Genomic DNA, 27,831 nt, shown 5'->3' with positions numbered 1-27,831 from the left:
AAAATTAGATCAAACATTAATATTAAAGGATTAGAAATCCATGGCTTAAAAACTAAGGTGTCATTGTACGCTGATGATTCATGTTTTCTTTTAAAACCACAACTAGAGTCACTCCAGGGCCTCATAGAGGATCTCGATACCTTTGCTATCCTCTCTGGATTAAAACCAAATTATGATAAATGTACCATATTACGTATTGGATCACTAAAAAATACACATTTTATATTGCCATGTAGTTTACCAATTAAATGGTCTGACGGAGATGTGGACATACTCGGTATAAAAATCCCAAAAGAAAGAAATGATCTCACTCCAATAAATTTTTATAGAAAGTTAGCAAAAATAGATAAGATCTTGCTACCATGGAAAGGAAAATACCTGTCTATTTGTGGAAAAATCACCCTAATTAACTCTTTAGTCATATCACAGTTTACCTATTTGCTTATGGTTTTGCCTACACCTAGTGACCTGTTTTTTAAATTATATGAACAAAAAATATTCAATTTTATTTGGAACGGCAAGCCAGATAAAATTAAAAGGGCCTATTTATATAACGAATATGAATTCGGAGGGCAGAAATTATTAAATATTAAAGCATTAGACCTCTCACTAAAGGCATCGGTCATACAAAAGTTATACTTAAATCCAAACTGGTTCTCTAGTAAACTGGTACGAATGTCTCATCCTATGTTCAAGAAGGGCCTTTTTCCCTTTATTCAGATTACACCTGCTCACTTTCGGTTGTTTGAAAAGGAAATAATCTCCAAAATATCCTTATTCTTTAAACAAGCCTTAGAAAGTTGGTTGCAATTTCAGTTTAATCCACCTGAAAGGACGGAACAAATAGTACAACAAATATTGTGGTTAAATTCAAATATAATAATTGATAAAAAAACTGTATTTATCGAAGAAATGTTTAAAAAAGGTATAATTTTTGTGAATGATATCATAAATAGGACTGGTGGAGTTATGTCACACATGCAGCTAACACAGACATATGGAAAAGTCTGCTCTACCAAAAATTACAACCAATTAATTGCAGCATTACCACAAAAATGGAAGAGGCAAGTAGAAGGGGAAAAAAGTAAGGAACTTGTATGTCGGCCCTGTATTAAAGAACAAAAATGGTTAAAGAAAAGTGTGATAAATAAAAACATATACCAATTTCATTTAAGGACCAAAAAACTAACAGCTGTGCCATACAAATTGCAAAATAGTTGGGAAGAGATTTTCGATGTACCCATTCCATGGCACATGGTTTATGAATTGATACGCAAAACAACGCCGGATTCAAAACTTCAAATTTTTCAATATAAATTACTGTACAAAATTCTTGCAACTAATAGAATGTTATATATATGGGGTATACAATCTTCCCAGCTCTGCAGATTCTGTTGTGAGGAGGCAGAGTCATTAGATCATTTATTTTGGTATTGTCCATATGTAGCTCGTTTTTGGTCACAGGTCCAGGAATGGCTGAAGAATTGCAACATTTGCCTAAAACTAACGCTACAGATAGCAATACTGGGGGATTTGAAAAGCCATAGTCAATCAATCAATAATATAATAATTATTTTGGCAAAGATGTTTATTTTTGATTTACAATCTGTGGAGGCTATGAGAATAGGAAGGTTCAGGTCTTTTGTGAAGCATCACAGCACAGTTGAGAAATGTATGGCAAATAGAAATCCGAAATGGATGATGTTGGAAGATAGATGGGAGGGGTTGGGTGGAGCTGAAGGGTGGGACTAATAACAAGATAAACAATATAGGGCATACGGGATCTGTGAAATGTGTATAGGTGCGGAGCTTTTGTGAAATAGCACAGTTACAAGTGGAAATAAAATTGGATGGACAACAGAAATAGAGGAAGGACTAAGAACAAATAAGAGAGAACTATTGTAAAGTGGACTGTGTCTGTAAGATAGGTATAAGATGTAGAAATTGAAGGTAAAAGCAGAAGTGTTTATAAGTTTACTCCAATTGGGGGATTGGTGGTAGGGTCGCGGGGAATAATAATAAAGGCATATTCTTTAAAAAAGTATGTATGTCTATATAGGTATGTGTATGTATATATGTGTATATGTATGCATACGTGTATGGATATATATATTTACCCAAAAAAATATGGGGGAGTGGAAATGATGCAGACAATTACATTGGAAGCAACGTTCTTTCCGCAATACTAAGCTGATCCACAAAAAAAAAAAAAAAAAAAAAAAAAACCTGTCATGCTTTGTCTTTTAATTTCAGAGAAAACCTGGGATCACGCTATGACTACTAAAGAGACAATTCAGCGCCAGTTCCCTGGCAAGTTCATGGAGCTCTGCGAAACTTGCTTCCATCACAGTCCACGCCAGATCTCCTTTAAGGGCATCGACTTGAAGTGCACTTCCAGACACAAGCACGTTTGGAAGGCAACTCTAGTTCTTTGTGACAAGAAAAATCCACTGTTGTATGAGGAAGTCAGGCCGCTGCCCCACTTGCCCCACTTGCCCCACATCCGCTCATGGCAGCACTGTAAGTATGTTGTGAAAGGTGAGCAATGCTGGCATGGCGCCCATCGATGCTGGTTTGCACACAGTGAGGTAGAGATGACCGTGTGGACAGCTGAGAGCCAGGAGGGGTTTGTTCGGGCTGACCTGCTGCCGGTGGTGGCAGCAGCGGATCGGTCTCCGACCCAGCACTATTGCAAAGCCTGCAATATATGGTTTCCATCACGGGGAGGTTTCCAGGACCACCTCAACACGTCCAATCACATGAAAAGGTTCAACGAGTATAACAATGAGACAACGACTGAGTGGAAGTATCGAGACCCACCTCAAACCAACCAAGCCTACAAATTGTGTGAAAGGTACAGTACATTACACCCAGTCAGTATCACACAACACATACACTGAGTATACCAAACATTAGGAACACCTCCCCACCAGCCCCCTTTGCCCTCAGAACAGCCTCAATTCGTCAGGTCATGGACTCTACAAGGTGTCAAAAGCGTTCCACAGGGATGCTGGCCCATGTTGACTCCAGTGCTTCCCACAGTTTTGTCACCCTTATTTCTTGTTGTAGGTATTTAACCCTATCTCCACCGGAGGACTTGTGGGTTCAGCAGAACTTTATTTAACATGGGTTATAACGGAAAAGTATTGGTTTAATTTCTCCTGGACCAAGAGATACAGCCAAGCAGTCTCCTTCCCCCTCTCTGGACACTCTCAGGTGCTCCTATGAATACTATTGCTTTCAAAATAAAAGTCTCCAGGGTACAAAATAACAGTGCCTCAATACATTTAGGCAAAATAAAAGTCATGACAAAAGTAAGGCTGGAGTTATGTCAACATGGCTGGATGTCCTTTGGGTGGTGGACCATTCTTGATACAGATATGAAACTGTTAAGCGTGAAAAACCCAGCATGGTTGCAGTTTTTGACACAAACCGGTGCACCTGGCACCTACTACCATACCCTGTTCAAAGACACTTAAATATTTATCTTGCCCATTCACCGTCTGAATGGCACACATACACAATTTATCTCTCAATTGTCTCAAGGCTTAAACATCCTTCTTTAACCTGTCTCCTCCCCTTCATCTACACTGTTTGAAGCTGATTTAACAAGGGACATCAATAAGGGATCATAACTTTGACCTGGATTCACCTGGTCAGTCTATGTCATGGAAAGAGCAGGTATTCCTAATGTTTTGTATGCTCAGGGTATATTCCACAGTAGGCCTATATAGCAAACAAATTAGTAAATAGATAGCACACTGAAAATCAGACAATGCCGTTTTTCAACACAATATACAGTAAGTCTCCTCTGACTAGATCACAGCCCAGCATAACTGTGCCAGTGATAAAATAAGTCTGATCCTATTCTTCAGACACTTATAGTTGGATATCTAATGTGATTCATATTTCTAAAACATTAAATGTAATGTAATTTATCCATAGGAGGGCCTCTACATGTGAGCTTGGGAGCAACTGTGTTGATGCTCACTCAGCAGGAGAACTACAGGAGTGGCGCACAAGAGACAAGACTGATCGGAAGACAGTTATTGCTGCTGAAGAGCAGGGTTTACTTTCATACCAGGACAATCTACTGAGAGAGTACAGGGATATAATTAACAAGGCTGTTATTGTAAGGCAATTTCTATTAAATAATTAGATATATTTACACTACCGTTCAAAAGTTTGGGTCACTTAGAAATGTCCTTGTTTTTCAAAGAAAATCACCAAAAAAAATCCATTAAAATAACATCAAATTGATGAGAAATACAGTGTAGACATTGTTAATGTTGTAAATGACTATTGTAGCTGGAAATGGCAGATTTTGAATGGAATATCTACATAGGCATACAGAGGCCCATTATCAGCAACCATCACTCCTGTGTTCCAATGGCACGTTGTGTTAGCTAATCCAAGTTTATAATTTTCAAAGTCTAATTGATCGTTAGAAAACCCTTTTGCAATTATGTTAGCACAGCTGAAAACTTTTGTGCTGATTAAAGAAGCAATAAAACTGGCCTTCTTTAGACTAGTTGAGTATCTGGAGAATCAGCATTTGTGAGTTCGATTACAGGCTCAAAATGGCCAGAAACAAAGATCTTTCTTCTGAAACTCGTTAGTCTGTTCTCGTTCTGAGAAATGATGACTATTCCATGCGATATATTGCCAAGAAATTGAAGATCTCGTACAACGCTGTGTACTACTCCCTTCACAGAACAGCGCAAACTGCCTCTAACCAGAATAGAATGAGGAGTGGGAGGCCCCGGTGCACAACTGTGTTAAGAAGCAGTGTGGCTTGACGGTTCATGTTTCTGAGGACGCATGTCTCTCCCATGCCCGTTGCAGTGATGAGACAAGATCGTAACTAGCAATTGAATATCATGATATTTGGGAGAAAATGGGGTAAAAAAAAAACAAATAGCTTTCACGGTCAGGAAACGTATGGCTTTCTTCCCAGAACCAATGGGAAACCAAAAATATACGTTCACAGAACTTCCAAGGAACCAAATGTGCTAGCTGGAAGTCCATAGAAATCATAGATAAATAATATATAAAAAATATTTAAAAATCCAAGCTTTGTAGGAGTATAAGGCTAGATAGATGATAGATGTGATGTGTTGTGTGATGTGTTTTATATGGCCAACCACTTAAAATTAACATTAAACAGGTTATGAAATAGCCGTTAGCTGTGCGGTCATGGCCAGCTATGACACAGTCTTTTTTATGGAAAGTTTTCTTAATGTTCTGAGAACATGACTAAATAGAACAATGAGGAAACCTGTAGAAAATGTTGTGCTGAAGTACTGAAATTCCCACAGAAGAACGTTGTTTCTTAACATTCTCTGAACAATTTGAGAACATGACTTTTAATAGAACCATGAGGAAACGTTATGGGAAGGTTTTACGCAACAACAACAAAATAATGTTCTACATATACTCACAATCAACTTTTCAATTGACACGCTATAAGACATGCATCTTGTGTGCCTGTAAAATACAAATTGATGTCCTATCAGAGAATTTGTGTTAACTTGGAACAACCGAGCCTCTAATGGCTGTGGATATGTAACCCAATACCCCGGAGTCATTCCAGGTCAACTGATTTGAAGCATGGAAGGGATTTGGTCCAACAGAAGTTGATTTTTAAGCAAATTACCTTGATACAATAATTACATCAACACTGTATAAAATATTACAAGCTTTTTAACACAAACTGAAACATTCTGTGTCATTGTGATTATACCTTCCATTTTCAGATGTCTGAGGCAGTGTCTGGTGTGAATATCCACTGCGACAAGGACCTGACGATTTCAGGTCAAAGAGAAAATGTGCCGCTGACATGGAAGTTCAGAATACAGTCGGAGGTAAGGCTAATATACCATTATTAACTTGTTGTACTTCAAAGAGTACTCCATGCAAAGTCGCCACTCAGTGCTACAGTACAACTACAGTACACTGCAGTTATTCTGCAATTAGTGCGTCCAAAATACCACAGTCGACTGCATTTACTGCACTTTTACTGCATCTGGGTTGCTCAGTGTTGTCGTAGTTGCATTGCATCGCAAGAGATAGAAATCCATCCTATTTCACAGAAATGACTGTATGCAATGTCCAGTCAGCAGAAAAAGGTTTACATGACTCGTCATATCGTTCTGTTCGGAACTCTGACCCAGTTGTCATGTCAACACAACTGTCAGTGCTGCTGTAAACCATGACAAAAGATACATGGCAAAAAAATTATAGACACCATGGCTCGTCATGGTTCATGTACATAGTCTGGCAGTCAATACATTTAATTTGAAAAGTGAACCCAGACCTTTCTCTGCCCAGTTTTAACTGACATTGTCCAACATCAACTGCACTAGCTAGCAAGCTTAGCTCATCGCTAGCTTGATAAAACATGATTGGCAAATATGCAACATTTTGGCTATCTAACTAAATTGTACAGCCAGCATTTTGTCTATATTGATGCTGTTACAATTATCAAATGTTTGGATAAACAAATAATTTATGATACCATGATGTGATGTATGACAGGATTGGATGTTGCATGCAATTTCCATTGTGTTTGAATTGCTTCGTGTAGCAGCAAAGTTGCTTGAGATGATGTCACTTGCAACTTCCATCTGCAACAGAAATTGTGTCCAAATTGCTTAACTCACAATATTGTAGTAGTGGCACCTAATGAATTGTGTCCAATGCTTTTTTACAGAGACTACTTGCACATGTATCACTACTGAAACAGGAACCTGGAGCCTCTTTCTCCCTGGATGAAAACAGTCCTGAGCCCTGCACTTACTCCACGGGTAAAACGTTCTGTAACTCAGACATGACCTATGACATCACCGTGTCCTTCAAGTCCAACAGCCCGGGTCTTTACGAACAGTGGTTGGTGTTCGACTTTGACACAAGGCCAGTGCTCTTGCAGAAACTCAAAGTTAATGTTGGAAAAGAGCCTTCCATTCAGCTAGTGGCGCCACCAGAGGACAACATCCATCCATCTTTAAATCAAGAACGCTGGCATCAGGGGAACAGGGACATCATCCCATACATGGAGAAGACAGAGGCACAGGAAAAGCTGCTTAAGGAATACAAACCTCAGATTTGTATGCCATATAAACCACGTGATGACTGCAACATGCCCATAAATCACCAGAACTACAAAGAGAGAATGCATAGCTTCCTGTACACAGAGGAGCAGGCAGAAGATCATGTGGTTTCAAGGTAATGAGAGCAATTATATTATTTATTGAGTACTATATAGTGAAACATCTACAATGGTAAATATACATGATTTAAAATGACAATCAACCTACCTACAGTAAATCTCTCCACATTCTATTACATTTTTAGACTCAACGTTCAAACAACCATCACTTTGTCAGTCACCCTAGAGGCCACTGTAGACGACCCTCAGTTTGGGCTGAAGATAGCTCCTCTGGGGGAACTATTCTGTGCTGTATCAGTTCCTTATAATCTCACCCCAGACACCCCAGAGGGTTTGATGCTGAGACGAAGCATCCAATCAGCTCTCATAGCACCAGTATCTTCAGATAATCAAAGTCACAAGGTCTACGAAGCCATCATCCTCAAAGACGCCACAAGTAAGAATAAAATGCACTTGAAGCTGTCTGAAAGATGCTGCTCTGACCTGAAGCTCCAAAAAAATGAAACATGTGAAATGGAAGTCCAGTTCCAGCTGAATCGTCTGAAGTTTTGTGAGATGCACAAAGCCATAGATCTCCTTCCAGACACAGAGAGAGTGTTACCAGACTTCAGGAACTGCATTGTCCCTGTGAGCAAAACACAGCAAAATTACAACCTCAATGCAAAGCAGCAAGGAGCTATGGAATTTATCGTTGGAGACACTGATGGAGGAGGAAGTGTGGCCCCACTCCTCATTTATGGACCATTTGGAACTGGGAAAACCCTTACTCTCGCTACGGCAGCTAAAGAGCTGGTACGGCAGCCTCACACCAGAGTACTGATCTGCACCCTTACAAACAGGTAGGAGACAGATGATTTGATGTAAGTCACTCTGGATAAGACCGTGTGCTAAATTACTCAAATATAAATGTAATGAAATTATAATATTGGTTATTCAATGGGTTGAATATACACTATGTGGCCTCCAAATGTTCAATAAGTTTATAATCATAACAAGTGTATGTAACTAGAGCCTATAATAGTACAGTAGAAGTTATGAAAAGTAATAGTCTTTTGTATAGTTGGAACATGCTATCCTTATTAAAACCTGGTGAATTATTATTGTTGGTACAAAAGTACATACAAGAGATTACACTCATTCTTTTCTTCAGTTCTGCAGATTTGTATGTGAAGGGTCATTTCCATGAGTCTGTCAACTCTGGAGATCTTGAAATCAAACCTCTTAGAATAAAGGCAGAGGAATCATCGGTACAATCTACTGATGTGATCACCTTACAGTACTGTCATCGTTCCAAAAACGGACAATTCTTCTCCCTACCTGACAAAGATACAGTCGACTCCTGTAGGGTGGTCATAACAACCACTGCAATGGCAAGGCACTTACATGACCTGAAGCTCCCTGGTGGCTACTTCACCCACATCCTGATTGATGAAGCATCCCAGATGCTTGAATGTGAAGCTCTGATGGCCCTTGGTCTGGCTGGGCCAGTAACTCGAGTGGTTCTAGCTGGAGATCACATGCAGATGGGACCAAAGCTCTTTTCAGTGGACGATGACCAACGCTCCAATCACACCTTGCTGAACCGTCTGTTCCACTACTATCAAGCCCAGGAGAGTAGTGCAGCTTTGAAAAGCAGAATCATTTTCAACGAGAACTATCGCTCCACCAAAGAGATAGTAGAATTCGTGTCCACTAACTTCTACGTTGGCAAGTCTGATGCCATCAAGGCTGTAGGTGATGTTCCAGCTCATCCAAACTGCCACCCCCTGAGGTTCCACCATGTCAGAGGAGAATCTCACTTGGACAACACATCCATGTCGTGGTTTAATCGTGAAGAGGTTGCATCCGTGGTTGAAGTAGTGCAAAATCTGCTCAGAGATTGGCCACCCGCATGGGGAAATCAGGATCAAAGCTCAATTTGTGTTCTCTCTGAAGGATGCCAGGTAAATTGTCCTTTGAACATACCACCATTTTTATCATGTATTTCTTGAGCAAATGATAAACAATCGACAATATTGTATTTGAAGCCTTACATGTCGTAATTTTATTGGTTGATAGGTTTCACTGATCAGGAAAGAGCTTCGGAAAAAAGGACATGGCCAAGTGACTGTGGAAAATATAGCCAATGTTCAAGGTATATTTTTGACTGTAATTTTGACTTTCATATAACCCTTTTCTTGAACATAATAGTGGGCTGTATACTTTAAAAACATTTACATATTTTCATTTCTTAACAGGCAAACAGTTCAGGGCAATAGTATTGACAGCTGTTCAAACCCGTGACAGCCTCCTTTCCTCTGACTCACTTTGTCACGAGTTTTTCAACGATGCTCGCGTACTGAACACGGCCATGACTAGGGCTAAATCCCAGGTTGTTGTAGTTGGAGATGCTGCCGCTCTGTGCTACTTTGGGAAAAGCTCAAGGATATGGAAAGCCTACATAGACCACTGCATCAGCAAAAACAGTGCAGATCCACAAACCCTTACTGAAGACTACTTGAAACAGGAAGTAAGAGAGATTTCAAGATTTGTCAAAGGGGATGAGGAGGACAACAGTGATAGTGAGTCATCCATATCTGAGATACCCGACATAGATGACCCAATACTGAGGGAGCTTCTTGACGAGGGTAAAGATGTACGAGTCACTGTAACAGCTGACGGCCTGTTGGGTATCACCCGCGGGGAGCCAATTGTCAACCCATTAAATGGACTTGAGATGAACACAAGCCAAGACAGCTCCCCTTTGTACCTTCAGGCATTGATAAAGAGAGACCCGAGTATCTACAAACTCTGTCACTTGTGTTTGGAGAGGTTTGACTCAGGCTACGCTATACCTCTTGAAGAGCCCTCCCTCCGCATTTCTATCAAAGGTAGAAAGAATATTGGTCGTTCTTTTCCTGGAGATCAGGTTGTTGTGGAGATCTTGGACAATGAGTGTCATCCCCCAAATGGGAAAGTGCTAGATGTGGTGAAGGTTGAAAATGCCTCCATGGTGTTTGTCTGTACCATTGATAACTATGACAACCAGGTGATGACACCCATCAACAACTGCATCTCCAAAATTTACACCCCAGTTTGGAGGGACAAGCCAAACCACATTGCTGTGCGAAAACTGGAGGATCTGAAATTTGAAGGGTTTGTGAAGATAAATGAGAAATCCAAAAGAAACAATCTCTTTGTTGTCAAAGTCTTGAAGTGGCGAGAGCAATTTCGATACCCTTTAGGAGTTGTCGTAAAAGTCCTTCCCAAAGTGGCATCTTTAGATAGTGGACTAGAAGTATTGGACATAGAGTATCAACTGACCAGGGCCACTTCTGTTGAGAAAGACCATGAAATTCTCAAGGAACTGAACACAGATACGCAAAATCGAAGGGATTATCAAGAATTCATAACATTTACAATTGACCCAGCACATTCCAAGGATCTTGATGATGCCATCAGTGTAAGAGATTTAGATCAACACTACGAGATTGGAGTTCACATTGCTGATGTTGCAAGCCTTGTGACCAAGGACAGCCTATTGGACAAAAATGCACAACAGAATGGAACTGCTTTTTATCCCCCTGGAAAGGAGCCTGTTTATATGTTCCCACTTTGTCTGAGCACCAAGTATTTCAGTCTACTCCCTGGATGTAAACGAAATGCCATATCATTGATGGTGCAAATTGACAAGAAAACAGACCGCATCAAGACAAGTAAGTTTAGCCTATCTGTAATAAAGTCAGATAGAAAGTTGTCATATGAGGAAGCTGAAAACATTATCCAAAACTCTGATGAAAATGACCAACGATATGACACTCTAGAGGGCTGCCTCGCCAAAGCATGTCACTTTTCTGAGGTTCACAGAAAGGACAGGAAACAGGAAGACTGGCACTATAAGTCCCCTGATGATGATGTAATCGTTGGTAGAAGACGGTCTCATAAGATGGTGGAAGAGCTCATGGTTATGTTTAACCACGCTGTCACTGAACTGTTGCTCAAAGATGCAAAGACATTCAGCTGCACCCCAGTCAGATGCCAAGACAAGCCAAACACAGAGAAGCTTTGTCAACTAAAAGATAAATACAGTTCTCTGATTCCCCTGTCCATTCATTTCTGTCACTGCATTGATCAGATTGGTAACGTTGATGATAACCAGAGGGATGCGGTATCTAAACCTTACCCAGGTGGGTCCAATCAGATGCTTGCAACGAGAACAGAGAATAAAGCCCATCATGGTCAAGTTGTCCAGCCATCTGAAACATTCTCTCTATTAACATCCATTGTGAGGAGTCTTGAGTCAGCATTTCAAGACGAGGATATCTCTAGAATTGTGGACCTGATAGCAACTGATGACATTCATCCCCAGCTACTGCCTATGATCATTGAACTCAGGAAGACGATCCATAGAGCATATGTTCTACGCTCTAACTCAACATACCTATCTAGAGTTGGCCACTATGACCTTCAGCTTGAAAGCTACACTTGGGCTTCCTCGCCCATTCGTCGGTACGTGGACATTATTGTTCAGAGGCTCCTGCACTCAGTTCTTGAAAACAAAGCAGTCAGGTACACTTCTTTGGAAATTGACCAGTCCTGTCTGAGTTTTTCGAGAACATCTGAAAAGCAAAAAATGTATGAGAGGAAAGCTCGTTGCTTGAGTTTTGCATCGCAGCTGAACAATCAAAGTGCACAGAAGGTAGCCTTTGTCATTGATGCCTCCCCAGATGGAAACAGTTTAAGGGTGTATTTTCCATTTAATCGATCCTCAATGCCAGAAGTTATCCCTATCATGTATAGGGATCTGCAGTTGACAGACCAACCAGAGTTCAATGAGCATGACAACCATGTGGTTCTGAAATGGAAGAGAAGAGTATACTCCTTCACAAATGAGAACATCCACGCTGAACTGCAACAACAGTCACCTCATCCATTTGTGACATCAGTGCCAACAGACTTGTGGAAAGGGATGCTGTCAGCTCTGAAGGAGGAGAACTTGGACATCGTGTTCCAATCCCTACAGACCATCAGCTCAAGTGTCAATGATAACAAACAGGTCTGCTCAGGTCTGCTCCAGTATACACCAACGGCCAAAACCAATCCAAATCCAGGTCATTACATTGAATTGCCATTGAGGGTAAAGTCTGGTGAAACGCTGGAGGTGCAACTGGGCACTGACACACAGCGGGGATTATTAGTACCTGTGGTTCAGATGCTGGTTGTACGTAACAAGTTTGAGATTTGCTTGGAGCACTCAAAAGACCCAACTCTGTGTTTCTCCAAGTATGCACTCCATTCATCGAAGAAAACATACACCACTTACCAGGAGTATCAGAAGATATGGAAGCCATTGTGTGAGATGGAGTCAGCCTCCAACGCTGTAACAGAAAATGACAGCATTGTCCTTGAAGATGTGCCTCTGACATGGAAACAGATACAGAAGGAGAGTCAACTCGGTGGATTCTTCCAGTTGTCACTTGAGAAGATGAAACAGTGGGCCATTGAGTATGGTCTCAAACACAGCTTTCTGTGTATCCGCATGAGGTACCAAAATCGAGTGGATTTTCCAAACAATGGCGCTGATGATGATCAGCATGTGGACCTCAGCAATATCCCATCTCTCATTTGGGTTGCTCATGGAATAACCACTGGGGTCACTGATGAGGATGAGGCTAAAAACCTCTCCTATGTCCAGATAGACTTCCGGATTAATCACATGTCCATGGCCAAGATTCCAGAGAGGGTCTTTGGGAAAGATACAAGATTCACAGTAGAATTAATTCCAAAGCTGTTACCTGATGTGTAAGTATTTGGACTATTTAATATTAAAATACAAATGTGTTTTTTAGTGTCGAAAGAAGATAAAATGTGAAATTAAATGACTGATTCTGTGCTATTTTCAGGCGTAAAGAGGCTGCCGTTGACAACCTCACTCAGGCTAATGAACTTGTGAAGAACATTGCTCTTGGCAAGAGGACAAACTCTGGTAGATACACCTTTTTATTTTATTTTTATTTCACCTTTATTTAACCAGGTAGGCTAGTTGAGAACAAGTTCTCATTTACAACTGCGACCTGGCCAAGAGAAAGCAAAGCAGTTCGACACATACAACAACACAGACTTACACATGGAGTAAAACAAACATACAGTCAATAATACAGTAGAAAAATAAGTCTATATACAATGTGAGCAAGTGAGGTGAGATAAGGGAGGTGAAGGCAAAAAAAAGGCCATGGTGGCGAAGTAAATACAATATAGCAAGTAAAACACTGGAATGGTTGATTTGCAGTGGAAGAATGTGCAAAGTAGAGATAGAAATAATGGGGTGCAAAGGAGCAAAATAAATAGATACAGTAGGGAAAGAGGTAGTTGTTTGGGCTAAATTATAGATGGGTTATGTACAGGTGCAGTAATCTGTGAGCTGCTCTGACAGGCACCTACAGTGCCTTGCAAAGTATTCATCCCCCTTGGCGTTTTTCCAATTTTGTTGTATTACAACCTGTAATTTAAATGGATTTTTATTTGGATTTCATGTAATGGACATACACAAAATAGTCCAAATTGGTGAAGTGAAATGAAAAATATAACTCGTTTAAAAAAATCTAAAAAATTAAAAACAGAAAAGTGGTGTGTGCATATGTAGTCACCCCTTTTGCTATGAAGCCCCTAAATAAGATTTGGTGCAACCAATTACCTTCAGAAGTCACATAATTAGTTCAATAAAGGCCACCTGTGTGCAATCTAAGTGTCACATGATCTGTCACATGATCTCAGTATATATACAGTGGGAAAACAAGTATTTGATACACTGCCGATTTTGCAGGTTTTCCTACTTACAAAGCATGTAGAGGTCACATTGTATGATCTTTAAGTAATTAATTTGCATTTTATTGCATGACATAAGTATTTGATCACCTACCAACCAGTAAGAATTCCGGCTCTCACAGACCTGTTAGTTTTTCTTTAAGAAGCTCTCCTGTTCTCCACTCATTACCTGTATTAACTGCACCTGTTTGAACTTGTTACCTGTATAAAAGACACCTGTCCACACACTCAGTCAAACAGACTCCAACCTCTCCACAATGGCCAAGACCAGAGAGCTGTGTAAGGACATCAGGGATAAAATTGTAGACCTGCACAAGGCTGGGATGGGCTACAGGACAATAGGCAAGCAGCTTGGTGAGAAGGCAACAACTGTTGGCGCAATTATTAGAAAATGGAAGAAGTTCAAGATGACGGTCAATCACCCTCGGTCTGGGGCTCCATGCAAGATCTCACCTCGTGGGGCATCAATGATCATGAGGAAGGTGAGTGATCAGCCCAGAACTACACGGCAGGACCTGGTCAATGACCTGAAGAGAGCTGGGACCACAGTCTCAAAGAAAACCATTAGTAACACACTACGCCGTCATGGATTAAAATCCTGCAGCGCACGCAAGGTCCCCCTGCTCAAACCAGCACATGTCCAGGCCCGTCTGAAGTTTGCCAATGACCATCTGGATGATCCAGAGGAGGAATGGGAGAAGGTCATGTGGTCTGATGAGACAAAAATAGAGCTTTTTGGTCTAAACTCCACTCGCCGTGTTTGGAGGAAGAAGAAGGATGAGTACAACCCCAAGAACACATCCCAACCGTGAAGCATGGAGGTGGAAACATCATTCTTTGGGGATGCTTTTCTGCAAAGGGGACAGGACGACTGCACCGTATTGAGGGGAGGATGGATGGGGCCATGTATCGCGAGATCTTGGCCAACAACCTCCTTCCCTCAGTAAGAGCATTGAAGATGGGTCGTGGCTGGGTCCTCCAGCATGACAATGACCCGAAACACACAGCCAGGGCAACTAAGGAGTGGCTCCGTAAGAAGCATAAGGTCCTGGAGTGGCCTAGCCAGTCTCCAGCCCTGAACCCAATAGAACATATTTGGAGGGAGCTGAAAGTCCGTATTGCCCAGCGACAGCCCCGAAACCTGAAGGATGTGGAGAAGGTCTGTACGGAGGAGTGGGCCAAAATCCCTGCTGCAGTGTGTGAAAACCTGGTCAAGAACTACAGGAAACGTATGAACTCTGTAATTGCAAACAAAGGTTTCTGTACCAAATATTAAGTTCTGCTTTTCTGATGTATGAAATACTTATGTCATGCAATAAAATGCAAATTAATTACTTAAAAATCATACAATGTGATTTTCTGGATTTTTGTTTAGATTCCGTCTCTCACAGTTAAAGTGTACCTATGATAAAAATTACAGACCTCTAGATACTTTGTAAGTAGGAAAACCTGCAAAATCGGCAGTGTATCCAATACTTGTTCTCCCCACTATACATATGTTCTGAAAGGCCCCAGAGTCTGCAACACCACTAAGCAAGGGGCACCACCAAGCAATCGGCACCATGAAGACCAAGGAGCTCTCCAAACAGGTCAGGGACAAAGTTGTGGAGAAGTACAGATCAGGGTTGAGTTATAAAAAAATATCCGAAACTTTGAACATCCCACGGAGCACCAGTAAATCCATTATTTAAAAAAGGAAAGAATATGACACCGCAACAAACCTGCCAAGAGAGGGCCGCCCACCAAAACTCACGGACCAGGCAAGGAGGGCATTAATCAGAGAGGCAACAAAGAGACCAAAGATAACCCTGAAGGAGCTGCAATGCCCCACCGTGGAGATTGGAGTATCTGTCCATAGGACCACTCTAAGCCGTACACTCTACAGAGCTGGGCTTTATGGAAGAGTGGCCAGAAAAAAGCCAATGCTTAAAGAAAAAAATAAGCAAACACGTTTGGTGTTCGCCAAAAGGCATGTGGGAGACTACCCAAACATATGGAAGAAGGTACTCTGGTCAGTTGAGACTAAAATGTAGCTTTTTGGCCAACAAGGGAAGCGCTATGTCGGGTGCAAACCCAACACCTCTCATCACCCCGAGAACATCATCCCCACAGTGAAGCATGGTGGTGGCAGCATCATGCTGTGGGGATGTTTTTCATCGGCAGGGACTGGGAAACTGGTCAGAATTGAAGGAATGATGTATGGTGCTAAATACAGGGAAATTCTTGAGGGAAACCTGTTTCAGTCTTCCAGAGATTTGAGACTGGGACGGAGGTTAACCTTCCAACAGAACAATGACCCTAAGCATACTGCTAAAGCAACACTTGAGTGGTTCAAGGGGAAATATTTAAATGTCTTGGAATGGCCTAGTCAAAGCACAGACCTCAATCCAATTTATGAATCTGTGGTATGACTTAAAGATTGCTGTACACCAGCGGAACCCATCCAACTTGATAGAGCTGGAGCAGTTTTGCCTTGAAGAATAGGCAAAAATCCCAGTGGCTAGATGTGCCAAGCTTATAGAGACATACCCCAAGAGACTTGCAGCTGTAATTGCTGCAAAAGATGGCTCTACAAAGTATTGCCTTTGGGGGGGTGAATAGTTATGTACGCTCAAGTTTTAATTTCTTTTGTCTTATTTCTTGTTTGTTTCTCAAGAAAAAATATTTAGCATCTTCAAAGTGGTATATGTTGTGTAAATCAAATGATACAAACCCCCCAAAAATATATTTTTAATTCCAGGTTGTAAGGCAACAAAATAGGAAAAATGCCAAGGGGGGTGAATACTTTCGCAAGCCACTGTAACACATTTTATTTCAGAACACAACACTAGACAAGCCACCATCTACAGTATACCAGCAAATTAGTTTTAAGCGCAAATTCACTCTCCGTTGAATTTTTACACATTTTAGTTTTAACTTTGACAAATAAATTCATGGTAAATTCATGTCTCATGTCTGTTGGTAATAAGTGAGGTTGTGAGGACGTTATGTGGTAATGTTTTACACAGCACCTGTAACTAAAGAGCTGAGACCTGCCAGGTTTGAGATCAAACTTCATTCCTCCAAGTTTCCTGATCTGAATATCAGTCAAACCAAAGCTATTAAAGAGGCCCTCGACAACCGATTCACTCTCATTCAGGGGCCACCAGGTAAGCACTTTGATGTTTTACAAAGCCTATATTACCTTTCTCCTCATGCAGTTCAGTTAGAATCTTAATACATTCTAATCCTTTTTAGGCACTGGGAAGACGGTGGTTGGAGTCCACCTTGTTTATTGGTTCTTTCTGCAAAACCAAAAAGTCCCAAACCACCTAAGGCCTAAAGCTGCTGGGGGGTCTTCAAAGAGGAGGTGCATTCTATATTGCGGACCCTCTAATAAATCAGTGGACGTTGTAGCTGGTAAGAATTTACCCCCCCTTCTCCTTATCCTTAGATGATGTTAGGTATGCCTGCATCTGCTATTTCAAAGTGGGCCTGTGTCGCTGTCTCTTTTTGTGAGGTCTCATTGAGTCAGATACATCTGCAGTCAGATTACCATACCACCGTCACAGCACCAGTACTTAAATTTGGCAGGTGCTTACCGGAACTGACTCAAATATTTTTGAGTTCCTGCACCTCCTATAGAATATTAGCTCAGAAGTATTGAGGAGTTCCTGCACCTAAATATAAACAGTACCGACACCCAAAATGACTAACGGCATCTATTTCAGTATAAGTCAAGCACTGCATAGCACTAAAACTTGTCCCATCATATTTGTCAAAGGTCAACTTCTGAAACTCCGGAAGGTGTTGAAGCCACTTCGTGTTTACAGTGAGCAGATGGAGATGTTGGAGTTTCCCTACCCTGGCAGCAACCTGAAGCTGTCACGCAGGTCAATCAGGGAGGAGAAACCCAAGAGAGAGCTCAGGTCAGCTAACTTTTATCTAAGTGCAGAGAAAGAACTGTCAGTGTTTATTTTGGTTGAGCCAAGGAAATCGGGACTATAATGACATTTCAGGCTTTATATTTGCATCGCACAACTATTTGTTTTATCACTGATCGTTACTTAGAATAAACAGTTATGACATGATGTCTGCATATGCATGTGTAAAGTACGGTTTTCTTTTTTATTGTTTTCAGTTCCATCACATTGCATCATCTTATTCGGATGCCTGAGAACCCATTCTCCAAAGACATTATTTATTTTGATGCAAGAATTCGTAGGCGAGAGGATCTCACAGACAAGGAGATTGAGAGGTAACTTACTTTCATGTAAATAAATAACCACATAGGATTCTATTTGAAGAGAAAACGTTTACCTAATTCATGTATAATTATGAAATACATTTTATGATTTTTCTATCAATTTGGTGTCTTATTTTCCCATATACCTTTAAACTTTAAGCTACAAAGTCCTCCTAAGTCACGCTCGGAATCATGAGTTGATGAGGCATGATGTCATTCTCTGCACGTGTACTGCGGCGTCAAATCCCAACTTCTACAAGCTGGACTTGAAACAGATTATCATTGATGAGTGTGCCATGGCAACTGAGCCTGAAGCCTTCATCCCCCTTGTGACCCATAAACCTGAACAGGTAATTGATAATCAAGTGCTAATTCGTTTCTCAATTTGCAAGCAGGGAAAGGTTATATATAACCTATTTTATGATTTTGTATTCTCCTTTCAGATTGTTTTACTCGGTGATCACAAGCAATTGCAGCCCATCACGCACAGTGATCTTTCAGCAAGGTTGGGCATGAGGAAATCTCTGTTTGAGCGTTACATGGAAAAGGCGTTGATGCTTGATACGCAGTACAGAATGGTATGAAGCATGGATTGGTTTGGGAAATATTTCCATGTTCTATTGTAGAAGTTGTGTGGTTTGATTCTTCTCTAACATTCCACATCTGATTAGAAACTTGCACGAACATTCTCTATTGTCTTTGTTATAATTTGCATTTTGTTCGTATAGAACTAGGGAAGCACTCACTGCAATTTTGTCATTTCAGCAAGAGGGCATTTGTGAGTTTCCTTCAAAGGAGTTCTACAACGGTATTCTCAAGACTGGAGCAACTCGGAAAGACAGTGTCCTGCTCGCTCAGTCTCATCATCTGACGCCCATCCTTTTTGGACACGTTTACGGAAAAGAGATCAGTCTTGTGGTCTCCACCGAACGGGGGAATGAAAACTCAAAGGCCAACTCGGCAGAGGCTGAGGAATCGGTGAGCAACCACCACCAAGCAATGTTTGGAAACACTGTCAATGCATAAGTCCGTGGTAACAGTGAAACATAAACATTTTGTTTCTTGTCAGGTTCGCATCGCCTCTCTGTTGATCAAGCATGCTGGGGTGGCGGCTAGCGACATAGCTATTCTGACGCCATACAATGCCCAGGTAGCCAAGGTGAACGAAACCTTGAGAATGAACGATATCCAGAACGTCAACGTGAATACCATCACAAAGAGTCAAGGTACAGTTATTTTGTCCATGAGGCACAAATTTACAGTATAAAAAAAATACAATATATAGAAAGGGAAGGCAAACTGAACTCCAGCTGAGTGTTTATACTTTTTTTCTACAGGAAGTGAATGGCGTTATGTCATCTTGTCTACTGTGCGTTCTTGTCCCAAGTCGGAAATTGACACAGAGCCAACCAAAGCATGGCTCACCAAGAAGCTTGGTTTTGTCATGGACCCAAACCAAGTCAATGTGGGCATCACTCGGGCTCAGGAGGGACTATGCATTATTGGTAAGAAACTGTTCCAGGTGGTATTATATGGCCAATGTCTCTCTGCTCACCTTGTTGACTCATATCAGGCACCTCTGTAGCACACAAAGACACAATATCCCAGACAGATTTAGCCTAGTCGTGTACTGAAAAGCATTTTAATGAATAAACTCTATTGAACATGTATTCGGTCCATGACTAGCTTTGATCTGTTGCCAGGAAACCGGCCCTTAGAGTCTAAATTAAGGGAATAGTGTGCACTGAAAATGTTAAATGTGCAAACAAAGCATGTTAAATGTGCAACCAGAGGGAAAAAAACTCTAGACCACCTTTACTCCACACACAGATGCGTACAAAGCTCTCCCTCGCCCTCCATTTGGCAAATCTGACCATAATTCGATGCTCCTGATTCCTGCTTCCAAGGAAGCATTTAAGCAGGAAGCACCAGTGACTCGGTCTATAAAAAAGTGGTCAGATGAAGCAGATGCTAAACTACAGGACTGTTTTGCTAGCACAGACTGGAATATGTTCCGGGATTCTTCTGACGGCATTGAGGCGTACACCACATCAGTCACTGGCTTCATCAATAAGTGCATCGATGACGTTGTCCCTACAGTGACTGTACGTACATACAGTCACTGTAGATGGATTACAGGCAACATTCGCACTGAGCTAAAGGGTAGAGCTGCCGCTTTCAAGGAGCGGGACTCTAACCCGGAAGCTTATAAGAAGTCCTGCTATGCCCTCCGACAAACCATCAAACAGGCAAAGGGTCAATACAGTACTAAGACGCTGGAGCAGAAGGCGTTTTATGTGCCCCCAACTGATTGTGTTTTTTGTTTGTTTATCTGCGTTGTTTGTAACTTATTTTTTTACTCATTTTGTACATAATGTTGCTTCTACCGTCTCTTATGACCTAAAATAACTTCTAGACAACAGGACTGCGATTACTAACCACGGACCAGCAGAATCCTTTTTCTTCTTTCACAACTCTGACGAGCCAGAGGTGGAGGATATACGGCTCCGAGCCCCGTGATCTGCGTGAAGAGGAGGTGGAGAAAGATAGACCGGAGAACGGGCTGCCTGCTGAGAATTCGAAGGCGATCGTATAAACCCCCACTTCCCTCAATTCTGCTAACAAATGTGAAATCTTTGGACAATAAAATTGCAGAGTTACACGGAAGATTAAACTACCAACAGGACATTAAAAACTGGAACATCTTATGCTTCACGGAGTCGTGGCTGAACGACGACAATATCAACATACAGCTGGCTGGTTATACGAAGTACCGGCAGGATATACCAGCGGCGTCTGGTAAGACAAGGGGCGGCAGTCTATGTATTTTTGTAAACAGCTGGTGCACGATATCTAAGGAAGTCTCAAACTATTGCTCGTCTGAGGTAGAGTTTCTCGTGATAAGCTGTAGACCACACTATCTACCGAGAGTTTTCATCAGTATTCTTTGTAGCTGTTTTACGTACCACCACAGTCAAAGGCTGGCACTAAGATAGCATTGAATAAGCTGTATTCCGCCATAAGCAAACAAGAAAACGCTCACCCAGAGGCTGCGCTCCTACTAGCCGGGGACTTTAATGCAGGGAAACTTAAATCTGTTTAACCAAATTTCTATCAGCATGTTAAATGTGCAACCAGAGGGAAAACAACTGGACCACCTATACTACACACACAGAGATGCATATAAATCTCTCCCTCGCCCTCCATTTGGCAAATCTGACTATAATTCCATCCTCCTGATTCCTGCTTAAAAGCAAAAATCTAAGCAGGACGCACCAGTGACTAGATCAATAAAAAAGTGGTCAGATGAAGCAGATGCTAAGCTACCGAAATGTTCTGCTAGCACAGACTAGAATATGTTCTGGGATTCCTCCAATGGCATTGAGGAGTACACCACATCTGTCATTGGCTTCATCAATAAGTGCATCGACGACGTCGCCCCCACAGTGACCGTACGTGCATACCCCAACCAGAAGCCATGGATTACTGGCAGCATCCGCACTGAGCTAAAGGGTAGAACTGCAGCATTCAAGGAGCAGGACTCTAACCCAGAAGCTTATAAGAAATCTCGATATGCCCTCCGATGAGCCATCAAACAGGCAAAGCGTCAATACAGGACTAAGATCGAGTCGTACTACACTGGCTCTGACACTCGTCGGATGTGGCAGGGCTTGCAAACCATTAGACTACAAAGGGAAGCACAGCCGAGAGCTGCCTAGTGACATGAGCCTACCAGACAAGTTAAACTACTCGATTCGAGGCAAATAACACTGAAACATGCATGAGAACACCAGCTGTACCGGAAGACTGTGTGATCACGCTCTCCGCAACCGATGTGAGTAAGACCTATAGACAGGTCAACATTCAAAAGGCCGCAGGGCTAGACGGATTACCAGGACGTGTGCTGCGAGCATGCGCTGACCAACTAGCAAGTGTCTTCACTGACATTTTCTGAGTCTGTAATATCAACATGTTTTAAGTAGACCACCATAGTGACTGTGCCCAAGAACACTAAGGTAACCTGCCTAAATGACAACCGACCCGTAGCACTCACGTCTGTAGCCATGAAGTGCTTTGAAAGGCTGGTCATTGCTCACATCAACACCATCATCCCAGAAACCCTAGACCCACTCCAATTTGCATACTGCCCCAACAAATCCACAGATGATGCAGTCTCTATTGCACTCCACACTGCTCTTTCCCACCTGGACAAAAGGAACACCTATGTAAGAATGCTATTCATTGACTACAGCTCAGCGTTCAACACCATAGTCCCCTCAAAGCTCATCAATACGCTAAGGTCCCTGGGACTAAACACCTCCCTCTGCAACTGGATCCTGGACTTCCTGACGGGCCGCCCCCAGTTGGTAAGGGTAGGTAACAACACATCCGCCACGCTGATCCTCAACACAGGGGCCCCTCAGGGGTGCGTGCTCAGTCCCCTCTTGTACTCCCTGTTCACTCATGACTGCGCGACTCTAACGCCATCATTAAATTTGCCGATGACACAACAGTGGTAGGCCTGATCACCGACAACAATGAGACAGCCTATAGGGAAGAGGTGAGAGCCCTGGCCGTGTGGTGCCAGGACCACAACCTCTCCCTCAACGTGATCAAGACAAAGGAGATGATTGTGGACTACAGGAAAAAGAGGACCGAGCACACCCCCATTCTCATCGACGGGGCTGTAGTGGAGCAGGCTGAGAGCTTCAAGTTCCTTGGTGTCCACATCACCAACAAACTACATGGTCCAAGCACACCAAGACAGTCGGGAAGTGGGCACGACAAAGCCTATTCCCGCTCAGGACACTGAAAAGATTTGTAATGGGTCCTCAGATCCTTAAAGGTTTCTACAGCTGCACCATCAAGAGCATCCTGACTGGTTGCATCACTGCCTGGTATGGCAACTGCTCGACCGCAAGGCAATACAGAGGGTAGTGCGAACGGCCCAGTACATCACCGGGGCCAAGCTCTCTGCCATCCAGGACCTCTATACCAGGCGGCGTCAGAGGAAGGCCCTAAAAATGGTCAAAGACTCCAGCCACCCTAGTCATAGACTGTTCTCTCTGCTACCGCACGGCAAGCGGTACCGGAGTGCCAAGTCTAGGTCCAAGAGGCGTCTGAACAGCTTCTACCCCCAAGCCATACGACTCCTGAACATCTAGTCAAATGGTTACCCAGACTATTTGCATTGCCCCCCCCCCCCCCCCCCCATTCTGTTATTGTCTTTGCATTGTCACTTTAATAACTCTACCTACATGTACATATTACCTCAATTACCTCGACACCGGTGCCCCCGCACATTGACTCGCTATTGTTATTTTATTGCTGCTCTTTAATTATTTGTTACTTTTATCTCTTTTTAAGGGGTATTTTCTTAAAACTGCATTGTTGGTTAAAGGCTTGTAAGTAAGCATTTCACTGTAAGGTCTACACCTGTTGTATTCGGCACATGTGACAATAAAATTAGATTTGAAGTGAATTAACAATCCTCCCATGTCTATTGTTAGATTCTCATTCTGTTACATTGTTTTGTACACTTGAATTGAGAAGACTGTAGAACAGGACAAATGTGTTTTATTTTCTAATTCCTCATTCCTTACTGGCAGTGGCGTTAACATACAAATTGGCGGTTTAAATTTGCTCTCTGTTTCCTTTTAGGAAACCAAGAGTTGCTGAGGTGCAGTTCACTGTGGAAGAAGCTGTTGGTTCATTACCAGCAATGTGGCTGTGTGGTGGATCCTGCTAAGGACATTCAAGTTCAAAACCCACACGTCAAAACCAAATCAAAGAACAAAAGAGCCTCAAAGTTTCAAAACAGAAAATGAAAATGCTGGAGATACTGCAGTACCCATAATTGACTGCTGGGGATAATTTAGAAATTGAGATATGCATTGCTATGGCTTGAAATCTTGACCTTTAACGCTTCTGAGAAAGTGAAGACTTTTGCACTACTGACGAGAGCTAATGAATTGTTTTACAAATGAACATAATATTTTATTGTAAAGATATTTCAGAACTATGTATAAAAGAAACGCAACAATCATTGCACTGGTAATACAAGACATTTAATATATATTTCTACATGTTTTTTGCTAACCTTGACATTTTACACATGCTTTTTAAGTGTCAGACGTGCTTTATACTCAGATGTTTTGTATGTTTTATAATGATTGTGAAATGTTTTAATCATTGTATATTAAACTAGCCATACTATGTATTTACTGTATATGTCACTTCATTATTTACTACTAGAGGGAGCTAAGACCTCAATTTGTGTTTTGACCATCAGCACACTATATTTCCACCATCCCCCTGACCCATTATTCATAAGTATACTGCATGTGTGGATGGGAGTTAAACTGTAACCTCACTGACGCTCAATTTGATAGAGGCCATGATTCAACTACAGTGATGTAGATCTTGTAGGGATAGTTGGAGATGTATATTATATATATATGTATATTATTTATATATATATATATATATATAATACATTCCTCTATCACACATTTGATTTGTAGTAGTTAAAGTCAAGCCATGATTAATTTAATAATACACAGAAAGTAATACCTTTTATTGCAATACTAATAACCAACACCATATACTGTCTGGGTCAACCAACCAAGGCAAGTAGAAAATCATGTACCATTTATCTGTTAACTATCCCTTTAAGACTGTAGCCTACTTGTATGTGAAGGTATAAGTGTTCTGTTAAGAGGCCTGAAGCTTTATGGCACAGGTGGTAGTGCACTCCCCTTGGCTGTTCCCAGCCCCACTCTGGCTGTTCCCCCCTCTACACTCTTAGAAAAAAAGGTGTTATCGAGAACTTTAAAAAGTTCTCCGGCTGTCCCCATTAGGAGAACCCTTTGAAGAAGCCTTTTTGATTGCAGGTACAACCCTTTCTACATGGAGTCCAAAAAGGTTCTACCTGTAACCAAAAAGGGTTATTCTATGGGTATAGCCGAATAACCCTTTTTGAACCCTTTTTTCTAAGAGTGTATCGCTGCTACTACACTAGCTTTTCTAAGAACATAGGACAGTATAGAGCATTTAGTTGAGGAGAATAATACAGGCCTTTTTACAAGATACAGACACAATTCACAGAAAGAATAATGTTACTGAATAAGATTCAACAAATTATACAAAAGAATAGTCATGACGACTGTTGACATTTTTTTAAATGTATATTTAAAACAGAAACAATGGAGCTCAGAGTAACCGATGACTAGATATCATTTTGGCTCAACACTGTTTATGGTGTTCCCCTCACATAGGGAAGAACAGGAAACCACTGAATAAACAGCCGTTATCGCTATCACCATAGAGACTGAAGCTTGAGGGGAGTCGCATGTAGACCAAGTCTCCCTCTATCTCTAGAATCACTCCATTGGATACACTCACAACATTTCTGTGACTGTTCCACTGATGAGGCCACATTATACTCTGGTCAATCTTGAACAAGTATACTCTCAGGTATTGCGATTAGCGCTTGTCCATGGCACTGACCCTGAAGTAGTAGACTCCTCTAACTGGTGCTTTGAAGACACCTGCATCAGAGGAAAGGCAGGGTGAGATCAACACTGTTCATCTCTCATAGACGCTGAAGCAGCCTCTTATAGTGATGGTGGACTCTCTCCCTGTGGACACTTGTGTTATATTATATCGATTGGTGTGTGATCAGTACCTGTAATTGGACTGTAGGCTTGGCTTATGTTGGTGAGGACTTTAGGGTCAAACAGAGCGGTGTCAGTATTGAAGGGTCCAACATTAATACCTAAACCAGCAGAGAATTCCACCTTTGGCCTCTCATATATTTTTGTTATCGAACACACTGTACTGTATGCATGCCATCCCCTAGGGCTAAACATTTCAGAACTACACTATATATACAAAAGTATGTGGACACCCCTTCAAATTAGTGGATGTGGCTATTTCAGCAATCTCTATAGACAAACATTGGCAGTAGAATGGCCTTACTGAAGAGCTCAGTGACTTTTAACATGGCACTGTCATAGGATTCCCCCTTTCCAAGAAGTCAGTTCATCAAATTTCTGCCCTGCTAGAGCTGCCCCGGTCATCTGTAAGTGCTGTTATTATTACACAAGCTCACAGAACGGGACTGCCGAGTGCAGAAGCGCGTAAAAATTGTCTGTCCTAAGTTGCAACACTCACTCCCGAGTTCCAAACTGCCTCTGGAAGCAACGTCAGCGCAAGAACTGTTCGCAGGGAGCTTCGTGAAATGGGTTTCCATTGCCGAGCAGCCGGACCCAAGACTAAGATCACCATGCGCAATGCCAAGCGTCGGCTGGAGTGGTGTAAAGCTCGCCGCTATTGGACTCTGGAGCAGTGGAAACACGTTCTCTGGAGTGATGAATCACTCTTCACCATCTGCCAGTCCGACGGATGAATCTGGGTTTGGTGGAAGCCAGGAAAACAGTACTTGCCCCAATGCATGGTGCCAACTGTAAAGTTTGGTGGAGGAGGAATAATGGTCTGGGGCTGTTTTTCATGGTTCAGGCTAGGCCCCTTAGTTCCAGTGAAGGGAAATCTTAACACTACAGCATACAATGACATTCTAGACAATTCTGTGCTTCCAACTTTGTGGCAACAGTTTGGGGAAGGCCCTTTCCTCTTTCAGCATTCATTTATTTATATTTTTATTGGTAGTTAGTCTTGTCTCATCGCTGCAACTCCTGTACGGACTCAGGAGAGGCGAAGGTCGAGAGCCGTGGGTCCTACGAAACACAACCCAACCAAGCCGCACTGCTTCTTGATACAATGCCCACTTAACCCGGAAGCCAGCCGCAACAATGTGTCGGAGGAAACACCGTACACCTGGCGACCTTGTCAGCGTGCATGACCTGCCACAGGAGCCGCTAGAGCGCGATGAGACAAGGACATTTCTGCCGGCCAAACCCTCCCCTAACCCGGACGACGCTAGGTCAATGGTGCGCCGCCCCATGTGTCTCCCGGGTTGCGGCCGGCTGCAACCGGCCGCATATTCTCTATATACAAATGTTTGACAACACGTTACATAGTAACAAACTCGACTATTATAATAACAATATATTATGTAATTAATATATATTTAAGACGTAAAAAAAAAAATTGTAAATGGATTACAAGGCTTAGAATGTCTGTTTTCTTACCTGTATTCTCTCTCATCAGCTCCTCCACCTCCCTTCACTGGCTGTCACTCTGACCCCCATGGCTGACAGTTCTGCTAATACAGCCCGAAAAAATGTCTAGAGCACTCTGCCTGACCAAATGATCAATAAAACCCAAATTTTATACTTTCATATCCATGCCATACCTGCATTCTCTCTCTTCAGCTCTTCCGCCTGGCTCTCACTGGCTCTCGTGACGTGCCCAAATGACTATCCTCTGCTGTACTCCATGTTCACCCATGACTGCGTGGCTTTGCACGACACCAACTCCATCATCAAGTTTGCTGAACAAAACCACGGTTGTAGGCCTGACAACCAACAACAACGAGTCAGCCTATAGGGAGGAGCTGAGTGAACTGGCATTGTGGTGACATGACAACAACCTCTCACTCAACGTCAGCAAAACAAAGGAGTTGATTGTTGACTTCAGGAAGAAGAGGAGGGAACACGCCCGATCCACATCA

At 42.1% G+C, this 27,831-nt stretch overlaps 2 protein-coding genes across 5 annotated transcripts in view; one reads left to right on the top strand and one right to left on the bottom strand.

The window, feature by feature from the left end:
• helz2a (helicase with zinc finger 2a) overlaps positions 1-24,417 on the top strand; it is a 31,021-nt gene extending 6,604 nt beyond the window's left edge. The window contains exons 2-20 of one of the 3 annotated variants that reach the window (XM_071336642.1): positions 2,254-2,854; positions 3,946-4,132; positions 5,757-5,864; positions 6,713-7,224; positions 7,354-8,007; positions 8,319-9,111; positions 9,227-9,302; positions 9,406-12,949; positions 13,051-13,133; positions 16,981-17,121; positions 17,210-17,371; positions 17,736-17,880; positions 18,093-18,209; positions 18,358-18,547; positions 18,641-18,775; positions 18,963-19,175; positions 19,267-19,423; positions 19,535-19,702; positions 23,859-24,417. In XM_071336642.1, coding sequence (XP_071192743.1) covers positions 2,274-2,854; positions 3,946-4,132; positions 5,757-5,864; positions 6,713-7,224; positions 7,354-8,007; positions 8,319-9,111; positions 9,227-9,302; positions 9,406-12,949; positions 13,051-13,133; positions 16,981-17,121; positions 17,210-17,371; positions 17,736-17,880; positions 18,093-18,209; positions 18,358-18,547; positions 18,641-18,775; positions 18,963-19,175; positions 19,267-19,423; positions 19,535-19,702; positions 23,859-24,025 — 8,133 coding nt within the window. In that variant the 5' untranslated portion in view covers positions 2,254-2,273 and the 3' untranslated portion in view covers positions 24,026-24,417. Of the gene's footprint in view, positions 1-1,004; positions 2,855-3,945; positions 4,133-5,756; positions 5,865-6,712; positions 7,225-7,353; positions 8,008-8,318; positions 9,112-9,226; positions 9,303-9,405; positions 12,950-13,050; positions 13,134-16,980; positions 17,122-17,209; positions 17,372-17,735; positions 17,881-18,092; positions 18,210-18,357; positions 18,548-18,640; positions 18,776-18,962; positions 19,176-19,266; positions 19,424-19,534; positions 19,703-23,858 lie in introns of those variants that run through there. The other 2 variants (XM_071336641.1, XM_071336643.1) reach the window with 2 other exon arrangements.
• The window catches only part of LOC139536271 (stathmin-3-like), a 72,268-nt gene extending 44,657 nt beyond the window's left edge, over positions 1-27,611 (bottom strand). The window contains exons 1-2 of one of the 2 annotated variants that reach the window (XM_071336644.1): positions 27,514-27,611; positions 27,350-27,423 (exon numbers count right to left, since the gene is read on the bottom strand). In XM_071336644.1, the coding sequence (XP_071192745.1) occupies positions 27,350-27,365 (16 nt within the window). In that variant the 5' untranslated portion in view covers positions 27,366-27,423; positions 27,514-27,611. The remainder of the gene's footprint in view (positions 1-27,349; positions 27,424-27,513) is intronic. The other variant, XM_071336645.1, reaches the window with a different exon arrangement.
• Positions 27,612-27,831: the final 220 nt, after the last annotated feature.

The sequence above is a fragment of the Salvelinus alpinus genome, chromosome 12, assembly GCF_045679555.1.
Source record: "Salvelinus alpinus chromosome 12, SLU_Salpinus.1, whole genome shotgun sequence".
Taxonomy (NCBI): domain Eukaryota; kingdom Metazoa; phylum Chordata; class Actinopteri; order Salmoniformes; family Salmonidae; genus Salvelinus; species Salvelinus alpinus.
Note: the sequence above shows the minus strand (reverse complement) of the source record. Positions and strands in the feature narration are given on the sequence as shown.